Source organism: Rhea americana, unplaced genomic scaffold (assembly GCF_003343005.1).
Source record: "Rhea americana isolate MKP2758 unplaced genomic scaffold, rheAme1 scaffold_295, whole genome shotgun sequence".
NCBI classification, from domain to species: Eukaryota; Metazoa; Chordata; class Aves; order Rheiformes; family Rheidae; genus Rhea; species Rhea americana.
This window is the reverse complement of record NW_028186418.1, coordinates 937,967-963,615: the sequence shown is the minus strand read 5'-3', so window position 1 is coordinate 963,615 and position 25,649 is coordinate 937,967. Positions and strand designations below refer to the sequence as shown.

The 25,649-nt window shown below is 48.0% G+C and overlaps 2 protein-coding genes across 3 annotated transcripts in view; one reads left to right on the top strand and one right to left on the bottom strand.

Moving 5' to 3' along the window:
• SUPT6H (SPT6 homolog, histone chaperone and transcription elongation factor) overlaps positions 1–24,009 on the bottom strand; it is a 31,272-nt gene extending 7,263 nt beyond the window's left edge. The window contains exons 1-28 of one of the 2 annotated variants that reach the window (XM_085309317.1): positions 23,698–24,009; positions 17,294–17,438; positions 16,661–16,819; positions 16,423–16,493; positions 15,559–15,754; positions 14,808–14,892; positions 13,764–14,037; positions 12,380–12,481; positions 11,773–11,889; positions 11,073–11,162; positions 10,650–10,792; positions 10,233–10,384; positions 9,679–9,777; positions 9,391–9,520; positions 9,135–9,285; positions 8,561–8,715; positions 7,774–7,969; positions 7,289–7,428; positions 7,089–7,206; positions 6,452–6,528; positions 5,968–6,103; positions 5,322–5,459; positions 4,844–5,011; positions 4,178–4,305; positions 2,887–3,094; positions 2,262–2,409; positions 1,773–1,915; positions 850–990 (exon numbers count right to left, since the gene is read on the bottom strand). In XM_085309317.1, the coding sequence (XP_085165443.1) occupies positions 850–990; positions 1,773–1,915; positions 2,262–2,409; positions 2,887–3,094; positions 4,178–4,305; positions 4,844–5,011; positions 5,322–5,459; positions 5,968–6,103; positions 6,452–6,528; positions 7,089–7,206; positions 7,289–7,428; positions 7,774–7,969; positions 8,561–8,715; positions 9,135–9,285; positions 9,391–9,520; positions 9,679–9,777; positions 10,233–10,384; positions 10,650–10,792; positions 11,073–11,162; positions 11,773–11,889; positions 12,380–12,481; positions 13,764–14,037; positions 14,808–14,892; positions 15,559–15,754; positions 16,423–16,493; positions 16,661–16,819; positions 17,294–17,402 (3,774 nt within the window). In that variant the 5' untranslated portion in view covers positions 17,403–17,438; positions 23,698–24,009. The remainder of the gene's footprint in view (positions 1–849; positions 991–1,772; positions 1,916–2,261; positions 2,410–2,886; positions 3,095–4,177; positions 4,306–4,843; positions 5,012–5,321; positions 5,460–5,967; positions 6,104–6,451; positions 6,529–7,088; positions 7,207–7,288; positions 7,429–7,773; positions 7,970–8,560; positions 8,716–9,134; positions 9,286–9,390; positions 9,521–9,678; positions 9,778–10,232; positions 10,385–10,649; positions 10,793–11,072; positions 11,163–11,772; positions 11,890–12,379; positions 12,482–13,763; positions 14,038–14,807; positions 14,893–15,558; positions 15,755–16,422; positions 16,494–16,660; positions 16,820–17,293; positions 17,439–23,697) is intronic. The other variant, XM_085309318.1, reaches the window with a different exon arrangement.
• SDF2 (stromal cell derived factor 2) lies at positions 23,950–25,643 on the top strand. The gene is made up of 3 exons (XM_085309319.1): positions 23,950–24,236; positions 24,367–24,563; positions 25,032–25,643. The coding sequence occupies exons 1-3, from the start codon at positions 24,068–24,070 to the stop codon at positions 25,317–25,319; spliced, it is 654 nt and encodes a 217-aa protein (XP_085165445.1). The 5' UTR covers positions 23,950–24,067; the 3' UTR covers positions 25,320–25,643.
• The last annotated feature ends 6 nt before the right edge of the window (positions 25,644–25,649 follow it).

The window sequence follows — 25,649 nt, the reverse complement described above, 5'->3', positions numbered from 1 at the left end:
CTATGCGTGTCCCATAGCATACAGAAACTGTGTGCGTGTGTGTGCGGGGGCTGCAGACAACTAACTTTGTTATTTTTGTTGTCTAAGAATGGGAGATGCCAAACTGGACTTGATGACGAGCAGCAAAGCAGTTAATTTTGTGCAGAAACAAAAGAGTGGAAGACATCCAAAGGACTTTTCTATTTAAATAAGAAACAGAAAATCCCACTACAAAAACTGCAATGTCTTAGTCCAGTTAACCGTGCTGAAGTTGACAATAGCTTCTTAAGGAACTGCTAGGAGACCTCTGAGCTTACAGGATTATCCATCACCTGCATGGACTGTCAGGAGTTTCCCCAAAAGACTGCAAAAGATGTTAAACCTCTATTTTATCATGTGATAAAAAATGTGAGAGTCTGTTTCTCCTAGAACCCAAATCCCCGTTCTGAGCAAGACTAGCAACTCTGATGACCTCCACAGATGAATTCAGACAGAACAAAAAGCTACAAGAAAGGGAAAGGACTCTCCACATATCTAACCGCAGTTCTGCGAGCTCTTTAAAAAGCCAGAAACAAAGGGCAGCTCTGCATTAGAATGCCTTCTGGCCTCCTAGCCAGACAATAATAAATCCTCCTGCAGTATAACAAGCTAACCGATTAACATGGTTTGAACCAGCTGCCAAGAAGAGATTTGCAGTGTGAGAGGACACTATCCAGGACCTGAACTTCTTGCTGATTTAAAGTCCTTAAGTGAAAACAAGGTTTGAAAAATCATTTAGGGAACAGTAGAATTAACTAAACCGAGTCTTTGGTATTGGCTTCACGCTTTTCCTGCTTTTGTTGGATATGTGAAAATTCACTGCTTTCATACCTTCACCCTTTCTTCTGGCCGTTTGACCACCTTATCACTAAGGAATTTTGTTGGGATGAAGCCAGCCACTCCATTGTCCAGCCGTGTCTTCACTCCAATGGCCTGACCTGGGCAGGAACCACTGTCGAAGTGATTCCAAACCTTCAAGGCAAAGGTAAAAGTTATTCAGTGTGGAAATAAAATTACCCAGATAGCTCACACTCAAACAAAAGTCTAAAAGCTGTGTCAACAAACTGGTGCAACAGGCATAGACATACAGAATAGCAGGGGACAGAGGAGTTTGAGGAATGCTGCCCAGTAATGCAGTCTTCAGTTCTTCTCAGCTTATTCTGGCCTTTCTGCTTGCAAAGCCCCATATTTTAGACTCTGGGCACAAGTGTGCAGCTAGGGTTGGTTTCTAATGAACACTTCAGGGCTTTAAAATCACTAATTACTGAAGTTGGAATTTGGCACTGTTTAGAAGAGACATGAAGTACAGCTGCATTTAGTTGCAGGGAGTCCAGATTAATTTTTAAACTTGAAAAGGTGGTAGAAAGAGCTTCAATTTTCAGCGTCACAGGTGGCTTCTCTGCATAAGACAGAATCTGAGAACACAAACAAGCCTGCTTTATATATTTACAGAGAAGAACCAGTTAGCTTGGCCTTAAGTCCATTTCACTCCTAGTCTGCTTCACCGAAGTCCTTAATGCAGCCATAAACGGCCTGTTAAACCTGCACAGATGCAAATCAGTCGCAACTGGAAGAGATTGTTTGCAGCCAAAGGCCACATTCAGATTGGGGTCCTGGAGCACTGCAGACACAATCTTTGCTCTGGTGCCCTCTGCTTCCCAAGACCCCTCGGCTACTGCATCCCTCAGAAGCATTCAAGTCTGCTGATGCCAGACTTCAGGCAAAGACAGACCCACCATGAGAAGCAGCCCCACCTCGCTGAGCTCTGGAAAGTTATCCTGCTGACAGAAAGGACACTGCCAAAGGCCAGTTTCGTCGTTTCGTATTGCCTGGTCATAGCTTTCTCCTTGAGGCCGCCTGTGGGCTATCCCAGTCACATTACAGATGATCATTTTACCTGGGTGTAGAGGGAGAAGAGAAGGGGAGAATGAAGAACTGCAGGGCTGGACAATTCCCTCAATCTAAGGCAGAAGTGCATGAATGCATTAGGAGATTATGCAGCTACCTGAAGGGGCTTCACCTATATACTGCCTTAGACAAAACCCATCAGCACACCACCAAGCAGCGATGCCCAAAACAACTAGGTGCACAGCACGAGATCTTTGTGTCAGTATACAGAGGGAGCTGCAGACCTGGCACTGTGCGAATGTCACCCTCACCAAGATCCCTCTGCCTACCTCTACACATCCTAATTCAGCCTGTGATGACAACCATCAGAGCCTTCTTAGTGAACAGCAATGTACCTATATAAAAAGTCTCTGGAGTTTCTTTGGTCAGCATATTGAAGACCTCTTCTGTATTTGGAGAGCGGTACGGGGTTCTCAGGTCCTTGTACCTGCAGCTTAATTCAGCTCGGATGTCATATAGAGTGATATGCTTGTCACCATAGCCCTGTGTGGTGTCAAAAGTTATAAAGCCATGAGACGTAGAGTGGAGGAAAATAGGAGAATTCAGTGTAAGTTATAACACAGTAACCAAGGAAGTTATCATACAGCATATTTAAAACAAAGAAGAACGCACAATGTGTCATTAAACTGTGGAACTCTCTGCCCCAGGATGCTGTGGAAGTGCAAAAGTATTCATCTGTTCCCCCCAAAAGTTAGATTAATTCAGGAAGAACAGATTAAGTGGACTAAATTACTGACTCCTGACTCCCCCCCCCCCCCGAGTATACTTTCTGCAAGCATTTATTACATTCCATTGTCAGATGCTAAATACTTGCCATGGCTGCTTAAACATTTTACAAGGGCAACAGCTAAATGCTTAGCTACCAGAAAGCATAAAGGTCACCAGCTACAAAAGCTAAGGAATTGAGCTAGACAGCACAGCTTCACCTCTTTTTCTCAAGACCAGGAACCCTCAACACACCTGTCTTTCCAGTTCCTCAGCAAAGGCATCAAGATCCAGGTCTTTCAGACGCTCAGGGTTTTCTAAGATCTCCTCTAGAGCTCCTGCAGGATTAGCATCCTCTGCCGACTCATCATACTCTAAGGCATCTACGGCCATTTTTCTTGCCCATTCATAGGTTTCAGGATGGACCCTGGATCCATCTAGGACTTCGATGTAAGAATCAGTACTAAAATAGAAGCAAAACATTGTTCAGATAAGGACCCTGTAAGGGTTCCTGAGGCACCTCCTTCAGATCAACAACAAATCATGCTGTTGGATCATCACTGTCAGCTGTGGGGCTGCTTTGTCACCTCTTTCCCTCCAACAAAACAAGCTACTCAAAAGGACATACAAATTCTTCATAGCTAAATCAACAGAGGTCGAGGTAAGAAAAGGCAAATTTCAGGCTGCAGCTCCTGCACTGCAAGGATATAGCCAGGCATCTTTCGATGCTATGTAAATGTGCGCTATGGCTGCACTCCGAGCACACAGCTCTTTACAGTTTCCTTCTCCTACAAATTAACGCTGCCAATTGGCAGTGCAGACCTCTGTATCCAGCTGTTCAAAGGAGTCTAAACTTCTCTTGCATCTCTAGGACTTGCATCCTGCAAGAACCAAGACCTAGCGGGGTTGGAACGCTAAGTGTAAGCATTCAGCCAGGTGTCCTTTCTCAGACTGTTTTTCAAAGGCAAAAGGGAAATTGCGATAGCCTTAGAAAAAGCACATTCCCAACAAGTGACCTTTCTGAGCAAAGCAGTCAGCTAGATATTTCAAAACCAGGTTATCACTGTCCTCCAACCACATCTCTGCTATTTAGTTGCCGATAACCTAATGCTCTAAAATTCTCAATGTTGCTACTGGTTTAAGAGGAAGCTGAATTGCTGTTATATGCCTTTAAGTTTGAAACTAAAAAAAGATACTGTTGGTAGGACTCAGCAACAACTAAGCAAAAGCGCTTATGGGTTACTGACAGACAGGCATGACAATTATGAAAGTTGAGAACAACTGTTTTTAGTTTAGTTTCTCTCCATCACAAAGGGTCTTTCAAACCATTGCGTGCTATATAATTAATGTTCTGCAGCTCACACTGCTGTGAAAGTTCAGCTGCCCTTAAGAATCAGATTAAGGACCAGCAATACCTGAACTTGGCCAGAGATCAGAGGGGCTGCACAGAAATTCCTGGGAATATGGATTCTACAGAACAAGACTGCTTTAGTCACTCATACCAACTCCATACCCTGCACGGCATTTAACATAACCCAAGACCAACCTATCGCCCAGCGATGCTGTGTCAATTTTGATGAAGCCAGCACAGTTGATGAACACCTTGGGTCCCATGTGACACATTGTAACAAGCTGGGTCCGATTCTCCAGACGTGTGTTGTTTTGTTTTAAGATCTGCAGAGAGAGGTAACAACATAATCCTTGCTACTGAAATACAAAGGTTCCCCAGGAAAAGCAGAGAACTCACACTGGACACTGTAGTGTTCAAAGCATCTGATATAACCAAATCCATCACAACTCGTTAATCATTTCTCACTGTCTTGTGTCTCAACACTGTATGAAAAGAGATGAGTCTACATGGAACCACTCCAGCTCTCCAGGAAGGAAGTGTTGGCTTTCTGCCTTACGTTTTCTACAAAATGGAGGCGTTCTGATACTGTAACAGTGGATCCACTCCTGTGAGTTCAGAAACTAGCTACGATTGACAGATCAGCTGAGTTGCTTGGGTCTAACGAGGACATTAGTCCATGCACAGCTTTGAGGTTATACGCAGAGATAACACACACYGAAGCACATGGTGACAGAGCTGTCAGCTGCATCTGGCACACAGGGCCCTGACTCAGCTCTTTACAGGAATGCCATGAGGCCAACTTGCACACTGTTGGTGATGCACTGTTTTTGCAGGCAGTGACAGAAACAGAAGCCTCCTTACCTTTAGCAGATGAGTGCCTTTGCGTGGTCCTAGGCCACACACATATTGCAGCAAAGCCTGGCTGTGTGGGTGAGCAATTGCCCGATTGACATCCACGCCCACCTCATTCACACGGTTTATGAATTCGCAGTAGAGGGCATTCAGCAGTTCCTCCTTCACCACGTGTTCCTGACAGAAGGGAGAGGTGTTAGTCTCACAAAGGAGATGTGTGTGACTCTTTGCCATAGCAAGCCGAGCCAGACGTGGCAGACTATTCTCAGGGGTGACTCTGAGGTTCACTACAGCACCTGAAAACAGTCTAAAGGAAGAAAGCAGATAAGCTAAAGGAGGCAGAAAAAAGGTAGCCTGAATATGTCACAGAACAGGAAGAACTGGCAGTTCARCTTGGAATACTCTTCCTTGACAGTGAACTGTCCCAGGTCATTCCCTCTTGCAGAAGTTTCTCACCCCCTATGAGGATCCCAGAATAAAAAGTTACCTGCAGAGGGTGGAGCTTCAGACAGAGGATATCATCATCAGAGCTGCAGACTTGGGCAAACTCTATAAGAGGATCTTGAATGCGGCGAGCAAGGGAGACAGCTTGACGCAGCAAAGGTGGGTAATCCCGGAATTCATTCTACAACAGGTCAGAGAATTAGGGAAAATCTTGACAGTATTTTCACACTCTGTAGCACTACTAGCAAAGAAGCATCAGATAAGAACTGGAATAAGGGAAGTATTTGGTGCTTAGGACAAGGAGAACTAAGATCAAAGCCTGCCAGGAACTCTGCTATGACTGAGAACAAAAAATTCCAGGACAGAAGAGGAAGACTGGTGTCAGTTCCCCAACTGCCTCATTCTTCTTCTATATAGGGAAAGGTGCAGCAACAAAACCTCAATCCATTCAGCTGAGCAAAACTCATTCCAGACTGCATCAATATCTACTTTGTACATCTGCTGACACTAATTTCCTCAGGRAAACCTGAACAAGATGTTTTGCCATGACACAAAGATCAGTATGTCACTGTCAWGATGGATCACATGAGGCAGCAGGTAATGCAAGGCAGGGCCAGCACAACAAATAGAAAGGGTGAGATAGTCTGAACTAGCCACAGACTAAGGGACGGCTGGTATACTAGGTTCACCTCAGACTTTTTGCTGTTCATGTAGAGGATGGCCAGTTCATTGTCTACCAGCTCCACTCCAATAGATGACAGCTGCTGCCCCTGATCCAGCTCATGAACAATTCTCTTTACATCTTCCATCAACATCTGAGCATCCCTAGGGAGAGACAAACAAGAAAATTGAGGCAAGAGTGCTAAGCTGGCTCCTCAGATCACTTARGGAGATGACCTTAGGCATTCACTAATGTAAGTCAGCTACCCCAATGGGTTATTAACTCAGATCAGTGACAAGAAGAGGCTTCTTTAAGCAAAAGTACAACATTAGAGGTCAGCCAGAAATGGAACAGCAGAGAGCAGCTCTCATAGCACATTAAAGATCAGTTTGGAGAAACCATTAGCCCTTCCCTCCTCCCAGTGACCCCATCAACAGTGAAATATCGAGGGGCATGCGGGAAGGACAGCAAATAGGTCTGCAAGTGGAAGGGGCAAAAAGACTCGCTCTGACCTGTTCTCGCCTGCAATTGTCACCACATGGGGCTTCTTGTTCAGAAGGAATTTTTTCAAAGTTTCAATATCCTGGGCCTAGAGAAAAAAAAAAAAAAAAAAAGGAAGTGACACAGGGCAGAGCAGAATAGCTAGAGGGTTCCTTTACTGAGCTAACTGAGGGTCTTTGGTTCCTATTTCAAAGGGGAAATCCTCTGCCCACTGCCTTCGTGGCTCTGCTGCCCTATTCCGCCACCTAGAGCTGGCTAAAATCCTTCACCACAGGCCTCAACTCCTGAACATTGACAGACAGTGTCAACTGCCTGTTTGACAGACAAAGAGGAAGGATGTGTAAAGAAAGACAGGAGCACCTTGCTCCTGTGCTGCAGGAAATTGGGCAATGCAGGTCTAAAGCCTGTCTCAGTGCTGCTGGGTCACACAACCTCTTGCTACTATGGTGTGATCAAGGAAAGGGGAGAAAATTGCTGTAGCTGTGGCCATAGCAGCTCATGAATCTCCAACAAACAGTATTTAGGAATGCTAATGCTCTGCCATCCTCTAAGAGGAGGACAGATGAATCATAATCTAACTGGAAGCAACTCCCAGAATAATTAGAGGGTGAAAAAATCAGCAACCACAGTAGCTCTTTCACAGCCCACCTTCTTTTCCCTCTCTTCCTCACGCCAGGCATTCCTTCTCTTTGTGAAGTGTGGCAATCGAAGGAAGTCTGTAACCTCGCCCTCCCCATTAACAAGGGCACAAAACACGGGGTGGTCCCTGCAAAACAAATGGGTATCACTTGAGCACAGAGAAACATTAACGTTGGACATGGATCCAGGGCTGATTCCTCTCCTCCTACCTGGCTGAAGAAAACGCAATGCCTAGCACCCGAATCCCCTTCCCTTGGTTTTCATCCATGAAATCATCGTCTTCCTCCACTTGCTGATCAGGACGATATGAAGCTACTTTTAGCCAGTTGTACAGCTTCCGGCTGCAAGCCTGACAGAAGAGAGAGAGAGGAATGAGAAAATTCACTGCAGGCCCTTTGGTACAGCTCTTCTCTGCAGGGAGGATACACATGATCCTGCCTCAAYTGCAGGCAGCAATACAGTATGATTTTGCTAGAATTGCGATTAGCACTCCAGAACCAAGGAGCCCATCTTCCCTCCCACTAAAGTATTCTGTTGCTTCTCCCTGCCTGGAAAAGAACCTGACTCAGATGCCTGCCTGTCCCCTCATCCTTCCTTGTGTACCACCCTGTCAGTACCTCTCTCCAACATGTGGAGGAACTGCTGGMATTTGCAATCCCAGCTCTGACTCAGATCCACCTGTCCCCCATCTCACCTTGAGGACATACTCCTTGGCCTCCACCAACAGCTTGTTTTTTAACTCTTTAGCCATCTGCACATAGAGGAACTGGTTAAGGGACCGCTCGATGGCCATTGTACGCTGCCGGTTCCACTCCTGCACCTGGTGGCTGAACTCGTCCCGATAATAGAACTGTTTGATTTCCTCAAAGTACGTCTGGTCACTACCATAACTGGAAGAAATGAGAGAGGGAGATACAGAAGGGCTCCAAACTCCTGCACTGATACCACCACTGGGAGATTCCCATGCAGGAATACGAAGGCAGCTCCTCAGATTTGAGAGGAGGCCTGGAAAATCCAAAGAGCCAGTTCTCACATCAAACACTGTTAGTTGCAAAACCTAGGTCGCTAGACATACCTCAGCTGAATGCTGTGCTGGCAGCATGGAAAGCTCCCATCAGGGCACCATGGGGCAGCCAAGAGCTGCTCCAGAAGACCCATATTGCACAGTGTGGCTACTCAGATGTGCAAGGAAGGAACCAAGGAGCCACACAGTGAGGGTGGCTGGGCAATAAGCATTTTCTTTTATAGAAAGTTTAAAGGCTTCAAAATTTGCCTTCAAATGAATAAACCAGATGTTTTCTAAAGTTCTCGCTGTGGTGAAGAGAAAAGCGAGGCCCTGAGAGGCTCCTTGGCTTTAAAGTACAGGTGACTGGCAGGCCAAGGCCTCCAGAAGCAGCTTGGGTTATGGAGGAGCTCTAACAGCGTKGCAGCACTGGATGAAAGAGCTCTGCCAAGGCTTGTCATGTACAGTGAGGACTCACCCTTCCACTCCTTTCATGTCAATACTGATGTCAATGGTCAGCAGTGCCTCATCCTCCGCTAGGCTCATTTTCAGGAACTGGTCATCTCGCAGCTCCTTCACAGGCTTGTTCTTCAAGTATTTAAAGGAATAGGCATAATGGGCTTCATCAATATCCTGTGAGAGAGAAGAAACAGTCAGCACACACCCAGGGTATTCAGGTAGCAAGACCCTTCTGAATATTGTAAGAGACAATGTGTTTTATTCAATGTCCCCCTCACCCATATGCTCCCAGTCTGCATTTCCTTCCGTAGCAGGGCACAGAACAATTCATTCCCGACCCCACATAAACAGAAAATGCTCCAATAAGTGAAGGTAATATCTCAACAGCAAGAATCAGGTCTTATGAAATGCTGAGATTAAAATGCAGCATATTGTTGAGTTGGCCTTTTGAACAGCCCACCTTACATACTGCTGAAAGATTTATTCAGAGCTGTCACTGATGTGGGAAATGTCTTCAGATGCAAAATGAGTACGTGTGTGTAATTTAGATCCTTTTCTGAATTGATCAACACAGTCAGAGATCCCTTCCTTACCTTCTTGCCCTTCTTGGTTGGTGAAATGTTAATCTTAGCTCTTTCTTGGAAAGTCTGTCTCAGGACCTGCCTGACCAATGGCTCTCTGGCTATCTGCAAAGCCACCATGTACCGGGCTCCTTCTAGCACAGCTTCCGGGCTTGGGAATTGACTAAAAGCAGAAAAGCAACATGAAAGCTTAGAACTTGAGAATGAGCCTGGATCCTCTGTCCTGCCATAGCCACAGGATATCTACAAAGGTTTTCAACACACTAACCTACACACGTAGTCCTTGGCCAGCTCTAGGGGCTCTGCAGGGAACTGCTCCGTCTCGTGACGCTGGTAACTGTCCCGGAGATTTTCTCCAAACTGCTCTGGTGTCAGACCAAACTTCTTAGCCAGGCCATCTGGGAAAAAGAACACAAAATGAGGAGGAGAGGGACAYTGTAGCTTATACTGAACTAAACTACCAGTCCTCTTTCCATAAGCAAGCCACAGCCCAGAAGAGCTTGCAAGTTAGGCCACAACATGCTGCAAGCTCAGCGTGACAGAGTACAGCCCTTACCCAGCCCAGCAGTTTGACAGATGGTGTACATATCCCGACGGGAGGCCTGCTTCAGTTCAGGCCCTTTCTGCTCATCATCTTCTGCATCCTCCCCTTCACCTAAGGGGAAGGATATGTTTAATAAGGCATATTTGCAGAGGCATCCAGACAGCCGCAGCAGCGTGTCAGTGGCACAGTGAAGCGGACAAACAAAATCTAAGAGTCCTTGGATTCCACAAATGCATCTGAAAGATCACAATAGCCTTAAAATTATTCAGCGTTAGAAAAATTCCCTGAAAACTCTATTTTTTTTCAGTTTCACTCTTTCAYAATTTTAATAGCAGTATCTCTCTGATGTACATTCAAATACAGATCAAGGGAGTTGATACTTGCTTTGCCTCCTGCTATGAGGAGTGGCATTCAGTCCCTTRAAGAAGTAACCTCCTGTGTGGAAAAGCTTTAAGCATTTTTGGAGATGTCTGGAAGGCCTGGCATTAGCTTCAAATGGAAACTCTTTGGAACCAGGAGTTTCAACMAACCTACAATTAGAAGACTTATCAAGTTCAGGGACAAACCTTCCTCCTCTTCACCATCCTCTCGGATACGCTTTTGCTTCTTTCGAGCAGCCTTGGCAGCATTCTGCATCTTTGGGATGTCTCGCCCATAGTACAGCAGGAAGTGATTATACACGTCTTTCAGCTCATCCATGGACTGCACGTCCTTCAGCCTAGGGCATGCAAAGCCAGCATGTTAATTCCCACCCAAAGCCGAGCGGGGATCAGAGTGCCCATGGAGCCTGCTCTGCTACAGATCAGTCATAGGGAGTGCTCAGGCTCATCTTTCAAGAGAATTTTAAACATTTGTCATCAATGGCTTTGTAGAGAGGCTAAAGTCAAGATACTGCAGTGGCCATAAAGCCTGTGCTATGTGTGTAGGTTAACATACATTTTAAGTCACCGTGGAATGAACACAAGGAAGTCACGGAACCATACCTCTCCATGTCKGTGGTATCAAGGGCCCTTATTCCATCAGCCAAAGGTTTGTCTGGGTCAGCAGAGATTTGCTCATACTGATAGGCCTGCATCTTCTCAAAGAGACGTGTCAGGTTCTGCTTGCGGATCTTCAGCTGGGTCCACTAACACACAAACAGCGGCTTTTAATTAAATGCACTGTAGCTGTGCATCATATCTGTTTCCTCCCTTCCCAAATAGGGGCTCCTACAGAGAGCTCCCAGGCTCTTAGGATATCTGTCACAAAAATATTCATCAACATGTTTAATAAGGCATATTACATGAGTAAAAAAGCACAAAAGGTCTGCAGTGCCAAAAAAAAAAAAAATCTTTTGTAAAGTATCAAGCTAGGCAGAAAGACACGTAAACGTTGACAGGATAACAACCAGTGAAAATACTTCTCACCTTCTCATCCCACTGCCAGACCCTCCACAGGTCATTGATGTGCAGCTCTGGCTCTACATACTCCTTTCTGTAGAAGGCGATGAATGGGACCTGGGTCAAAAACAAGACTCATCATCACCAAGCAAAAGAAGACAGAGCTGCTCCCAGCAGCCAAGAGTTCAGAGAATGCTGTTGTCCCACGTGAGAGAACAACCTGATGCGGCAGCAGCRGGGAGATGCACTGAGCTGTGCCTTGGCTCCTAGAACTGTTCCACAGAAACAATTCCCCTCGCCCTCCCTGCTGCACACAGGGCTCTGGGACCCCAGGATTCTCGCAGCATGGATGCCTCCTCTCAATCTGTTCACCTAAACACACACTAAAAGGCTTTTGTGACATCAGGCAACACCTTGGAGGATAAGTTGAATGGACCAATTAAGGTTCAAGAAACTCAAGTTATTCTTCTATCTAATTTAGCATCGATTTGTCCAGAAACAGGGAAATATGGCAACAGCAGCAGCATCAGTCATTAAAGCCTGTGCTGTCCCAGCTCTTGCAAGATGAGCTGTGCGTTCCAGTAGGGACAAGGGAGGGAAGCAGGCGCCCCATGGTATCTCTGTCCCTCCTGGTTTGCTACTCCCAATACCTCTGCTACTCCTGCCAGGATAAGGAGAAAGCAACTCAAACCTAACCATCTTGGCATTAAGTTAAATTGCCAGGTACCTCAAAATGTTGATTTCTCATGAAATTCAGAGCTTCTTTAATCTTCTGGATGGTGCTAGGCCCCTTACGGCTGAAGCTGCTGCTGGCTTGTCCACGGTCAAGGTAGTCAGAACTTTCCTATAAAGAGAAACACATTGTATTGATCATGTCCTGGAGCTATTTTCCCTAGATGATCAGCCCAGATTAATTCTGAAAAATGATGATCCTTCTGTTAACTGGAAATGCAGGCTTGGCTGCATGCTCTGCTTTTAGACTATAGAAAAGCATCCTAGTCCTGACTGGGCTTAAAGGAAAACTGAGAAGTAGCATTTGTCCAAGGTAATTCATGGTTAAGAGATGATCACAGCTAATATTAGTCTACCGTTAAGTGCCCAGCGACTCTGAGCGCTTTCAAACTAATTATCCTTGCAATCTCTCTATGCTGTGCTTTGCTCTGTTTTATGTGGGAGAATAAAGACAGGTGCATGGTAAACAATCTACTCAAAACAGAAAGACATCAGTATATTTTGTACCACATTCCTCCAAAAAGAATCCTGAAACAATCCTGCATCTCCAGGCTGGAGATTTGCAGCCCTCTCAGGACAGAAGTCTCAGGTATGGCTGTTACCTGCAGGGAGATAGTGGGTGTTGCAAATGCATTCCTGTAAATCCAGTCGGCTTCCTCTTCCAGCTCATCATCTTCAGCACTCTTCACTGGGATGGAGCGCAACTGTAAGAAGATGACAGGATAAGCAGAGCCATTTGCGGCACTGGTGCTTGAACTACCTTCTTTTCAAGAAGCCTAGAAATGTTTGTTCTGAACTGCAGGGTGCATATGAGGTCTTGGTCCTTCTATATCCAAAGGGCTTTGCTGAGCATAGCACCTCCATGTATCCATCTGAGCACACAGGAAACTTGCATCAGCTCTACACTGGGTGACAGCAGTTAACAAATCTTTTGAAGGCTTGTGGTAAGGCCTGCAATGATGTGTAACCTTCCATAACGATCAAGTCAGGGTCTCCCTGCTTCCTACAGGGCCCCCAAAACCATGCTTTCCCTTTGCAGTTACATCTTCTTACTCTATTCTGATCTACTCAGGCTTTGTCATCACTTTCTTGCTCCAATCATAGAATAACAGAACATATAAAACAACTCTAAACCTCTGCGTGTTTAGTCCTGTCCAGTTCTCTTTTGTGGGTCTGCTCAACTCATCATCGACATCTGTGCAGAAGACAAAATGTCTGAACAGGCCAGGCGATATTACATAGCACTCCCCTGTGCTGCACACACTGGCATGGAAAAAAGGTCATTTTGAAAAGCTGGCAGCTTCAGATATCTCATTTCACAAAGATGGGTATAAGTCTCTGCACAGAATTACATTTATATATGCCAGAGGGAGAATAAAGAATGCAGACTACTCAGAAAAAACTGAATATAAGGTGATATTAAGAGAAAAATATGAGATATCAGAATGATTCCCAGCAGCATAAAGGAGACTCCATGCTGAGGGCCATATAAGCCCCAATTGCTTGAGCCGGTTAAAACAGATTATAGAAACACCTTGGACAGAGCAGTTACAGGCTGGCTGGTGTAGGACTAGGCTGGAAAACTCTTGCAAGCATTATCTCACACTGCAAGCTTCTCTCYTGCTATACAGTAGTGTAACTCATAGTATTACTAATGGCATCAATCATGCAGGACAACTCAGCAGAACACAAGCTCTGCACTACTCCCACAAACACAACACTGGCATCTAGTGGCCAAAGGGAAAATTACCACCAGCACTGTAAAACTGGGATTTATGCAGCTAGAACAGTTCAAAGTTTTACAGCTGTGTTTGAATGCTGAGTTTCAGCCCATACACTTGAGAGGTGAGGTCGGCAAAGAGGCAAAAGAGATGCCCAAATCCAGGCAGTAGCTAGGCAAGAAGCTGTCCTGCAGGTCACAGGCCTGCTGTTCTTGGTGGGAACTAAAATACCCTCTGCCTGCACACTGGCACCCTCTTCCCTCACCTGGAACCTCTCGGGCATGTCYGTCATGCGGATCTCGTTGTCCTGGTCTGTTAGGTGACTGCTTTCCAGCTCACTGGGCTCATACATCTCAAAGATGCTACGCCGACTGACACGTTTCTTGGTGGTCTTTTTGGGTCGGACACGGGYCTCCCCTTCAGCTTCTTCATCCTCATACTCATATTCCTCCTCCATCTCCTCATCATACTCATTGTACTTCTCAAACTCATCATAGTCRAAGTCCACACCAAATATTTCCTGGGCTTCCTGCAAAGCACTGGAAGAGAAAACAGTCATTCAGCCCCACAGTGCAGTTCACAGAACATCCTGGACTCACACAGGTTTCGCAGTATCTAAGTCTAAGCTTTAGTCTTGTACGTTGGCTAAAAATTGGTGGATAGGAAAAACAAATCACTGAGCTTTCCATGACACATGCTTTGTCCAGAAGGAAAARGTATTTTGTCTCTTTTCAGTTAATTTGATCCCTAGATTAGCAGAAGTAGTTGCTATTGTTAAGAGCAAGGATTCTGCAGGAGGTCTGTAGCACTTAACACCCCATTGCAGAGATCTGTTTACCAGTAAAGCCCTTTGCCTGTATTTCTCCAGTAAACAGAGAAGGTGCAGTGAGCAGAATTGTAACTTATTTATACTACACAGGAAGCCATGTGCACCTGAATAATACTTACTCTAGATTAGCTAAAAGATCAGCAGTTCAGCAGCACTATTGGTTTAAAATTTGGGACCTGAATGCTAATGTTAAGTTACATGCTCAGACAGAAGCCTAATTCAAGAAAAGATGTGAATGTTTCTCTTAAGAGACTGGTTCTGATGTCCCTAAAAAAAAAAAAAAAAATCTAGGGGAGAGAGGGAGGGAGTCAAATGTTCAAGAAATCAAAAACTAAAGCCCCAAAATTAAATTTACCAGGGTTTCTTTGGGAAAGATGTGAGTGTTATCCAACCRCAAGCTGAACCACACCACAGCTGCAACAGTCAAAGAATCTGAGCAATGTTTTTGAGGCTGCAGGCCAWTTTCCAATTGGTACTTACGCATCTGTGTATCCAGGGAGCTTCTTCCGCCATTTTGGCTTCTTCAGAGGTTGTCCATCATCATCCACAATGAAGTCATCAATGTCTGGACACAGAGAAGCAGTTCCATGGTGAGGACACTCCTGTATTCAAACYGGTACCTCTGACAAAGCTCAGTTCAGCCAGTGCAACTATGAGTCTCCATTAAAGACTTTGGTTGTTGCTGGCTGTCAGTCAGCCCAGCTACTCACAGCACCTCATACATCAACTTCAGAAATTCCAGGAGTCYGACTAACAAACTAGAACTAACTTACAAACACAGGCAAAGACATCTGGCAACTATCTGCAGTTTAGGGCATAGAAAATATAGTCAGAAAAAGCCTCACTGCCTTGGACAGCAGAAAAAGAATTCTTGCMTCTCCTTCAGTATGGCACTAGCAGTGATGATGGGCTGATGCCAAAAGAGGAGAATTAGGGCAGACATGTGCTGTGCTACTAAGTGTTAAAGAATGCCTAAAATCCTTCTTTTGAARGATCTCCACTTTGCGGGCAGCTTGCAGGAGACAGTTCAGAACCTCAGTGTACGCAACTTGCTTCTGGACAAAGAGATTTAGATGCAGACAAATTAAACCTGCTACTCAGGAACATTTAATTCTAAAGACTGAACTAATCACACTAGGAATAGCTTGCTCAGAATATGGCTGCAGTTTTGGCTCATTATAGCCCAAAGAAAGCTTTAACTTGATTCCTCCATCAAACTTTGGATGCTTACCAGATTCATCTTCCTCTTCCTCCTCTTCCTCTTCTGGTGGAGCAACAGGAGCTTCAACAGCTTCACCTCCCTCCTCACCTTCACCATCTTGAAATATTTCTTCAGCAATGGCTTCCTTCTCATGTTCTTCCTTCCCATAATCTTCTTCTTCGTCATCCTCATCATCAGACATTTTTCGCACACGCCTGAATTTTTGCTGCAAGCAAAAAGTCTTATTAGTGTACAGAATCCCTGGCACAGACACTCATGTTCAAGTACGGTCTCCGTCAGGCCAGTGCTGCACTTCCTCTGCTSCCCAAGTACCAACTGGAGCAAGAACAGGAGCCCAGCTTAGCACAGGTTTGCAGGGGCAGAAAACCGTTCCCCGCCTCCAAATGAGTTGCAAGCACTTGTATGGCACAGCATGAAAGACTGTGCAACCGCCTGTTGAGGACTATACTGGATGCAGGCCTGCGTTGCTCATATGCTGTCACTATAAKGGTTAGCCTGGCTTGATATGTCTCCAGAAGGTTGTATGGAAGAAGCTTCAGAGCCTGTAATATGCTGCACCGTCTTTGCAGTTAGCACTATGCAGGAAGAAGCTGTTKGAAGCTGGACTCCTCTGTGCCTGCACTGCAGACATGGAAAGGGGGGGAACAGAGTCAACATTAGGGACATGCAGAAAGTCATCTGCAAACTCTAGGAGACAACGTCCAGTTGTTTGGCCAGGGAGAGAACTGCTTCCTCCAAGCACTCATCTCTCCACCCTTTTTCAAGGGGGCAGGAGCAAACTGGAGGCACAACTCATTCACTTCAAGTGGAAGCCCACCCTCTCTGTGCTACGAGGCATCATACCATTAATAACCGCATGGGACCATAACTCACTCTTTTGACTTTAACACCTAAGTTCTCTTCAATGAGGTCAAAATCGTCATCCTCCAGGCGGTCATCAAAAGCTGACAGGAGAAAGCAGAGATGAGTTACTCTCCCTTCACTACTCTGGGAATGGACAAATCACCGGGAAGGGCAGAATTTATCCAGCCCATGCAGACAGGYAGGGCAGAGGGAGAGCTATGCTCTCCAGAAGGGCTGTGTGGAGGTGTTACGCAGTCACAAAACTTACTGCGCTTTCTCTTTTTGTGGCCAACATCGTCCTCAGAGTCTCCGGAGTCACTGGCTTCTTCCTCCTCTTCCTCCTCTTCATCATCATCATCATTAATAAATCCTTTCAGGTTTCCCTGCTCATCTTGATCATCAAGATTTTCCTCTTCCTCTTCCTCATCTGGAATGAAGAGCAATGAGTGTTAATCTGCAAAGACTCCTCGGCTTTGTGCAAACAGTATCTTCCTTCACACTATCTATGCAGAGATTCTTAATGCTTTTACTGACACAGAACCCAGACAGCTGCTCATGTCAGAACCCCAGTGATGCTTGTCTTGTTGACTCATGTACTTTATGCACAGGAAACAGGTGGAATGGTCACACAGGGAGCATTCTTCTGCTTTTACTGGTTACTATCAAATTACATGACTGTAACTCCCACTGGGGTGAAGCAGTGTATCTTCTACTGTCAAATATAAAAAACCACCTAAGTACTTTTACGAAAGGAAGCACTTAAACAGCTGAGAGCATTGACTGCAGACAGTCATGCTGTTATTGCAGAGTTATTTCTTCATCTGCAGAGATAAGGCATGTAGAATACAGCAGTGAAGCACACAGACAGTTCAGCAAACTCAGAACAGACAAGCAGACTCACCATCCTCATCCTCCTCCACAAATTTCTTGTTTACTCTGGGAACAACCTCCCCATCCTGGTTGTACTCCTCCTCCGACTCCTCAGCTTCACTCTCTACAAAGTCAGACATGGCTGCAGCGTCCCACACACCGCTTCACAGGAACTGCTGGAAGAGGACACATCGATCCAATCAGCAGAGGGAGTAAAACACAAGTATCTCCCCCTACTGTGTTTTGAAGAGAGGACAGCTAAAGAAGGGTTTCAAATAACTTTCAAGGCCCTGAATTATCCATAGTCCACCTTGCCTGAATATACCTGTCACCAGGGATTAGGCAAGTGGAGTCAGCAGCCAAGTGCCGCCAGCTCCTGTCAACCTGCATCTCAGCAGGCAGCGCACGGGTCATCACAAGAACACTCATCAGGCAGCTGGGCTCCTGGACACAGCTGAACCACCACACACAGCCAAAGCCTTTCACCCTGTCCATACCCCCATACTCGGCCAGGAAAGCAACCCCATGCTGTCACTGATGCTRCACTGCACTAGGCACAAAGTCCAATCCATTAAGACCTTAATGTGATTAATCCTCACTCAGTTAATGAAGCCAGAGTGATCCTGAAATAGGACATGACCGAGTCATGTTTGCAGCCTGTAGCCAAGCTCTCTCCGGAGATCTGGGGAGCACCCAGAGCAAACAGGAGAGGTGCAGAGGGGTGCTGTGCGGGATGGCAGCAGGGCCAGTGGGTACCTGGCTCCACTACCCCGTGGCCAGGGTCGCCAGGGCCAGAACGTTCCAGGCTCAGGGCCTCTGAGCAGCAATTATGAAGTAACAAAGCACAGCAGAAACAGGATATTTCCATGACCAGACCCTTCTGTTTGATGTTTTTTTCCCAAAGGAGTTTCTGGAAGTGGTGTAACTCAGGGCTGACACATCGGAAAGTCAATGTTCATAATGGTGCGGCTCCAGTTCTGTCTTTGACTTCTGACAGTTACAAAATTCRCTGTAGTCTTCAAAGGAAAATATGTTTTTCCTTTGTTTGTTTTTAAATACACAGAACAACAGAAAATTTCAAAGGTCAGATGTGAGACAAAACAAATCAATTCCTCAAATGACTGTGAAGATGCAAATGCCAAGCCAGAAAGAAGTACCAGCCTCTGGGAAGGTATGAATAGAAGCTYAGAGGAGGTGTCAGATCTAAAGCAAAAATCTGCATGTTAAATAACATCTGATGCAAGGTATGCATATATATATAAAAAAGGAGAGAAACAGAAAAGAATTCCATAATACAAGGAACAGTGCCTACACACACATGCTTTAAAATGTCCCCGTAATCATCTTCCCACTGCAAATAAATAGCTGAAGGAAATTAGCCACACACAAGACAACCTAATCAAGCTCCATGGGGCTTTGCTGCCACACAAAGGCTGACTTCTTGTTCAGCCCAGAGACCCCCACATCTGATGCACATATACAACTACTTATAGAAAACCAAGGATTAAAAAAAAAAAAGAAAAAAAGCTAGGCTGATCTTTGAGAATCTTTTAAGCCTTAAAATATTAATAGTTCCAAAGGAAAGTGCTGGGCATATCTCATTACAGAAAACCCAAAACAAAGAGAAAGGAAAGACCTCTGCAAAATTTCAGACGTGAGCAGATAGTAGCTTGTCTTCCTTGGCTGAAGATTATGTGGTTCTAGCCAACATCTATTTACAATGCTCTAGCAGGGACACATAACAGCAGATCAAGGCTACTGCTCTGCACCCAGACAGAACACCACTGTTCTTGGCTCAGTGTGGGTACAGGGTCATCTCCATYCTCAAAAGGGCACTGTAAAAGTTGCACATACTTATTTGAACATCCCTCAGAAATAACACTTCCGAGGGCTGCACAGATGCTACAGTTAAATATGTRTTCCTGCATTCTGAGGCATTGCCACTGATTAATTGTATAACTAGATGCAGCAGAGAAACAGAAAACTGCCAYGTTCAGTCTCTGTACAAACAGTATGTCAACTTCACACTTTCTCACTAATTTTTCTATACATATCTCCATAAGGACCTACTAACATACTTGTAATAGCAGGCTAGAGCGCTTTTTTTTTTTTTTTTTGAGAGAGCATTTCCATTTCTAAACCTAGTAACATCACTACTTCTTCTGTCTATGATCAACAAACAAAACATCCAGCAAGAAAGAGAATGGCTCATAATAGAGCAACACTAACATTTTACTATTTTCTGCCAGTAAAACATTGCATTCACAATTCAAACTTGCTTCCTCATCACTTGTTCTACCATTTCCTGGCAACTTCAGTTCATGTCAAATCAAATTTGTCTAGACACAAGAAACAGCTATGGCTTAGGAAAACCATCTCATTTAATGATCCGCCTAACAGGTTCCAGAYAAGCCAACCACAAAGCAATACTGGGTGTTTTCAGCTCCAGTAAAACCCACCCAAGGACAGCACAGATGCCACTTAACATGGCAAATAGAACCAAGGGTAGCTATTACCATGGAGATGTTGAATCAAACACATACTAATAGTGCCTCTTCCACCCTTTGCTTGAGACAGGCATTCGCCTGAAATAAAATAGGGAAGGAAGATAGCCAGAGACTTCTGCCAGCATGGGGGGAAGTGAACCTCAGATCAGYGCTGCTGCACAGGCAGGAGCCCCCAGCATATATGCTGTCACACAGGGAAAACCCTGCTCTAACAGTACAGCTTGTTTGGCTCTTGGGAGGGTTTAATGGTATCCCTGGGTGTTGTGCCAGCCTGRCATGGGCATTTTCTCAGTATAGCACATCAGCATCCCTGCTACTGTAACATACTCCCAGGATAGGGTCAAAGATTGCTGGAGCACGGGAGCAAGGACTAAAATGCTTCAGGACTAGAGGGACAARAAGGCAGGGAAGAAATGCCTAACTCTGCATGCTTATCTGTATGCGAGCAGGCCTGCTCCTAAGGGTGATTAGCGCTACAGTAAAGATAGCTCGAGGCCACTAGAGACTGACCAAAATGGACCAAAGACAACAGCAACATAGCAAGTAGTGCTGTGATGGCACAGCAACAGCAGGTGAGGAAAACACGGGTACCTCCATGCTGGGCCAGGCACCTTGAGCACTGCCTCTCCCATCCAGCAGCGATGCCAAAGAAACCCAGTGCTAAGCAATTACACCACCTCCGCTTCAGACCAGGGGTGTCTGCACTTTGCTCAGCTCMAGGGCACAGTGGCAATTTTCCAGAGTCCACAAGCTCCTGTTGAACAAGACAGTACAGAACAGATAGTTTCCTTCACTGCTGATACAGAGATCGTAGATCTCTGATCAGGTCAACAGAACTGGGCTAGATATYGATTGCGCTGGGTGGCTGTAGGCAYTGTGGGCTACCTCCYGTGTAGGTGAGGGAATGAGGAAGTGCCTTTGGAACAAATGCTTCTTTGTGATGGTCCTGAATATACTGGAAACCAGACGTTCAGGTATCAGTAAGGGCTTGGCTGCACATCTAGGTGTTTGCAGCTTGCTCCGTACTGCAAAACATCACAGTGCTGGAGGCAGATGCAGCTTTGTACATTATACACAAACGGAAGCTAATTYGCTAGGTTTAGAAATGGAAATACAATGAGCAGCTTCAAAATATTGCAATTTGTTACAGGAAGACTCCTGCATAGTGCTGGTTGCGGTGGCACACTGCCGAAGCAGGGAAACAACTCTGTGCAGGAMCAGACCTGGGAAGAGCAGTGCCCCACAGAAGCATCACGGCCCAAGCAGCACCCATGGCTGGGTGGAGAAAGGATACAGGAGAAGGGAAACCAGAAGCATCTTGTGCTCTCCAGGCACAGGGACGACAGCTAAGGTGTGGGGCTCAGTTGTGCACATAGGGGCACAAAATAACCAAGAGTTAGGATACCAGAGTATCCTTACAGTGAGATATGTTTATTATTCAGTGATCAGTCCAGTGCAATCCTGTCCCCTAGAAGTGGCCCAAGGATTTGACTATTCCTATTACCAAAAGACCACACCATCAAACCCATTAACTGGACAGTTTTGTCCAGTTCTCAAGTCCACACTTCAAAGAGAAAACAATCCAATTGCAGAGCATTCAGAAAGCACTATGAGAGTAAGAAGGCTGGAAGACTTCACTCAGCTAAAGTGTACAGTCTACAGAAGCACAATCTATTCATTTTATCAGTGAGATGCTCATGAAATGAATTTTATCACAGCTAATCCACAATGGTAAAAGACTTGTGACAATAAACAGCCCATTGGGAAAACTCATGCCAATTGCAAAGGTAACTCACTTTTCCACCACCTGAAATTCTTGCAGCAAAATCAATTTCATTTTTCTCTAAAAACTCCTTGATAAAGGTATGCAAAGAACACAGGAGCAAAACGATGAATTATGCCCTGATGTTCAATTCCACTAAAGATTGCAGACAAACATCCCTGTGATAAAGAGAGGTCAAAGACAGCTGCTGCAGCAAAGGATGTCCAAAAGCAGGTGGACATACCTGCTTTGTTAGTTTTAATGCTCCCCAATACTATCAACACAGAACATCTTGTGGCAATGAGTGGCACAGTTTAATTATATGCTGTGAGAAAACACATTTCCGTTTGTTTATTTCAGACCTGCTGCATAATTTCCTGTAAAAATAGAAGATTGATGTTCCCTGTTCACTTTCTCTGACCTGTTCTTGACCTGTGTCATATCTCCCTTCAGTAAGCTGTTGTCTAAACGTAGGCTTCACCTGCCTGGAAACCTGGTCATCCTTACTGCTCCTCCTAGTACTTTTTACAGTGTTCCCCTTTTGAGGGACAAAACAAAAGTACAAACAACATCCACGACACAAGCTGCCAACAATTTACACACTGGTATAACGTTTTTCTGCTTTATTCTCTGCTCCTTCTAAGTAATTCCAAAATTTCCTTTTTTTTTAACTACAGCAGGGCATTGAACTCGTGTTTTAAGTGGAACAATCACTGAGATACGAACAGCTCTTTCCCGAATAGTAAAAGCTAACATAGAGTCTATTGCTGAGAGGTCCGCTACCTTCGTTACATCTACAGCCATCGTATCTCATGCATCGTATTAGCACTTCGTCACTCAGTAACACGTGGTTTCTACACTACTTCTCATAGCCAGTTTTGGTTATCCTATAAAATTTAGTATCAAAATTCATTGTTTTACTTTCTTTCTCCATATCATTATACCCAGAAAACAAAAGCAGAAGTCACTCCACAACACCTGCTGCAAACACCAATCATTTATTCCTACTCCATTTGTCATTTTTAACATGTTGTTAGTTCCAAAGAGGACCTTCCCAGACTGCTGCCCTTGAGAACTACCCTGCCAAAAGTTTACAAACTGAAATGCCAACTCTACAGGAATTGCGCCTATGAACAGGGGTGATGAAGAACTGTAGCATATGTGGGAAACAGATTTTTTTTTTTTTTCTTAAAAAGCACGTTGATGCTCTCCATTTCCATTATATCAGATATAGCAACGCATTCACCATCTGTTTTTACTATGATTTTCAGCCACTTTCCCCCATGCTAGTCCCCAGGTTCTTGCAGCTCTTTGAGGCCTGCAACGAGGCAGCCATGTTGCTCCAGTGGGGCAGGCAAACCACGGTATATTCCAGGCTCCAGGAGAGCAGCCCCAAGGAGCACGTCCAGCCCCATGCCTGCCTGCTGCTCGCACGGGGTGAGCTCTTCTTCTCCCTCCTGCAAGTCGTAGGGGTCTGCTCCAACAGTCGCGCCAGGCCTTGTCACCACGCCGCGGCGCAGCCTCAAGCCAAGACCACTGCCCCGCAGGGCGCACCCCACCACGCCGTGCGGCACTGTGGTGCCTGCAGGGCCGCCCAGCACCGCACCCTGCACCCAGGACCCCACAGCTGGGAAGCGGGGAGAGGACACTGCCACCTTCACCCACGCCTGGGCACCGYCATCACCCGGAGTGGGAACCGCAGCGCGTGGGTGGGAGAGACGACCCAGCCTTCACCCCACAAGAACCAGGGAGGGGTTCGCCATTCCCCGTCCACAACCAAGGAGGGACCAGGCACCTTTGCCACTAAAATGGGGATGTGGGGAGGGAAATCTGCTGCTCCCACCCCCACAACTAGGAGGGGGCATCCCCACTGCCTGCACCCCCCACAAGCAGGATGGGGGGGGGCCCCATCCCCACCCCACAAGTAGGGGCAAAGGGTGGGGACCAAGCACMGCGGGATCCCAAACGTCTTCACCCCACAACCGCGGACGGGGATAGGGATCCACCAGCTCCGCTCCAACCGTGGCCCGAAGGGCTACTCGCGCCTTCCCCCGCAGCAGGCACCGGGGCGGGGAGGGGAAGCTGCCTTCGCCCTACAGCAGGGCGCGGGGGAGGGCGTTGCCTTCCCTCCACACACACCAGGGACCCGGGAAGGGGCTCGGTTACCTTCGCCTCCCAACCGGGGTCCGCAGCGGGCCGGTCCCGGCTGCCTTCGCCCCGCGGCCGCGGACTGGGAGCGCTCCCCGCTGCCGCCGCCCCAACGCCGGCCCCAGCCGCAGGCCCCGCGGCAGCCGGCGGAGGCCTCGGAGTTGGATGCGGCCCCGGCGGGGCTTCACCGCGACCCGGCAAGGGGCCCGTCCCGGAGCGGCGGGGACGACGCAAACCGGCCAGGCCTTCGCCGCCGCCGCCCGCCCTGGCGCCGAGGGAAAATGGAGGCCTCCGCCGCGGCCGAGCGGCAGCCAGAGGGGGCGGAGCAGACGAGCGCGACCTCCGGCCGGCCGGAGCGGCGTCACGTCCGCTTCCGGCGGCGGCGAGGATGCGGGCGGCGCGGCGGCTGCCGGTGCTGSTGCTGGTGCTGGGGGCGGCGGCGGCAGCGCGCGGCGGCGGCGGCGGCCCGGCGCCCGTCACCTGCGGCTCCGTGGTGAAGCTGCTCAACGTGCGCCACAACGTCCGCCTCCACTCGCACGACGTGCGCTACGGATCCGGTAACGGCCCCCGCTCCTGCCCTCCGCCGCCGGGAGGACCGGGGCCTTCCCGGCAGCCGCCGCGGCGGGGCCCGGGCCCGGCTCCGGCTGCGGCTCCGGTCGGTGCTGACCCGCTGTTCCCCCTCCGCAGGCAGCGGGCAGCAGTCGGTGACCGGCGTGTCGGCGGTGGACGACGGTAACAGCTACTGGCGGGTGCGGGGCCGCACGGCGGCGGCGTGCGAGCGCGGCGCGCCGGTGCGCTGCGGCCAGGCCATCCGCCTCACGCACGTCGGCACCGGCCGCAACCTCCACAGCCACCGCTTCACCTCGCCGCTCTCCGGCAACCAGGTGCGGCGCCGCCGCCTCCCGCCCCCGCCGCCTCCCGCCCCCGCCGCCGCGCAGGTCCCTGCCCCGACAGCGGGCGGCCCCCGGAGCCCTGGGGCCGGGCCCTGCCCCAGCCGGCCCGAGCCCCTTCCTCTCCGAGGGGAGACCCGGCCGTCCCAACGGCCGCCCCCCGCCGCAGCCACGCTTGCAGGTCCCTGTGTTGGGCCGGGGCCCCCCAAAATGTGGGGACAGGGGCCACGCCGGGACCCTGCGTCCCCAGTGCCGCCATGCTACAAGCCGCGGCAGGGAGGTGCAGACCTCMACACCGAACTTCTCCCGAGATCCCCGCTTAAGTCCCTGCTCAGCGTTACGCGGGCTGCTTTGCGTTTTTAGGCGAACGCACAACTGGTGCCAGGGACGGGCACTTCTTCCCTGCCTCTGTGCGGGCTGTGCGGGCCAGGGCCACCCGCCTGATGGCTGCCCTCGTTACAGGAGGTGAGCGCCTTCGGGGAGGACGGCGAGGGCGACTACCTGGACGACTGGACCGTGGTGTGCAGCGGGGCCTACTGGGCGCGCGACAGCGAGGTGCGCTTCAAGCATGCCTCCACCGACGTCTTCCTCTCCGTGACGGGGGAGCAGTACGGGCGGCCCATTCATGGCCAGAAGGAGGTGCACGGCATGGCCTCCCCCAGCCAGAATAACTACTGGAAGGTCATGGAGGGCATCTTTATGCAGCCCAGCGAGCTGCTGAAGGCGAAGCAGTATCACGCTGAGCTGTGATGGACCGGGGTGGAGCCTCCGGGCTCTGCTGTGAGGTGTCAGAGTTGTGGAGTGACTGCTGAAACCCCGGGTGGCCCTGGGGACGGGCCCCAGAGCGGTGCTCGGGGTCTCTCGGTTATCCTGTCTGTGACGGTCCGCGTTGCCGGGTTCTGCCCCTTGCCCCGGCGCTTGCTGGTCGCAGGCGCCCGGGCGGAGGTGCCGAGACGAAGCAACACGAGAGAAGAGGAGCTGCCAGGTGTCCCCGCCGGTGTCCCCGCAGCTTGGCGCGAGCCTGTTGTCACCGTGTGACCCCTCTGTACCTCCCCGCTCTCGGTATCGGGGGCCCTGCGC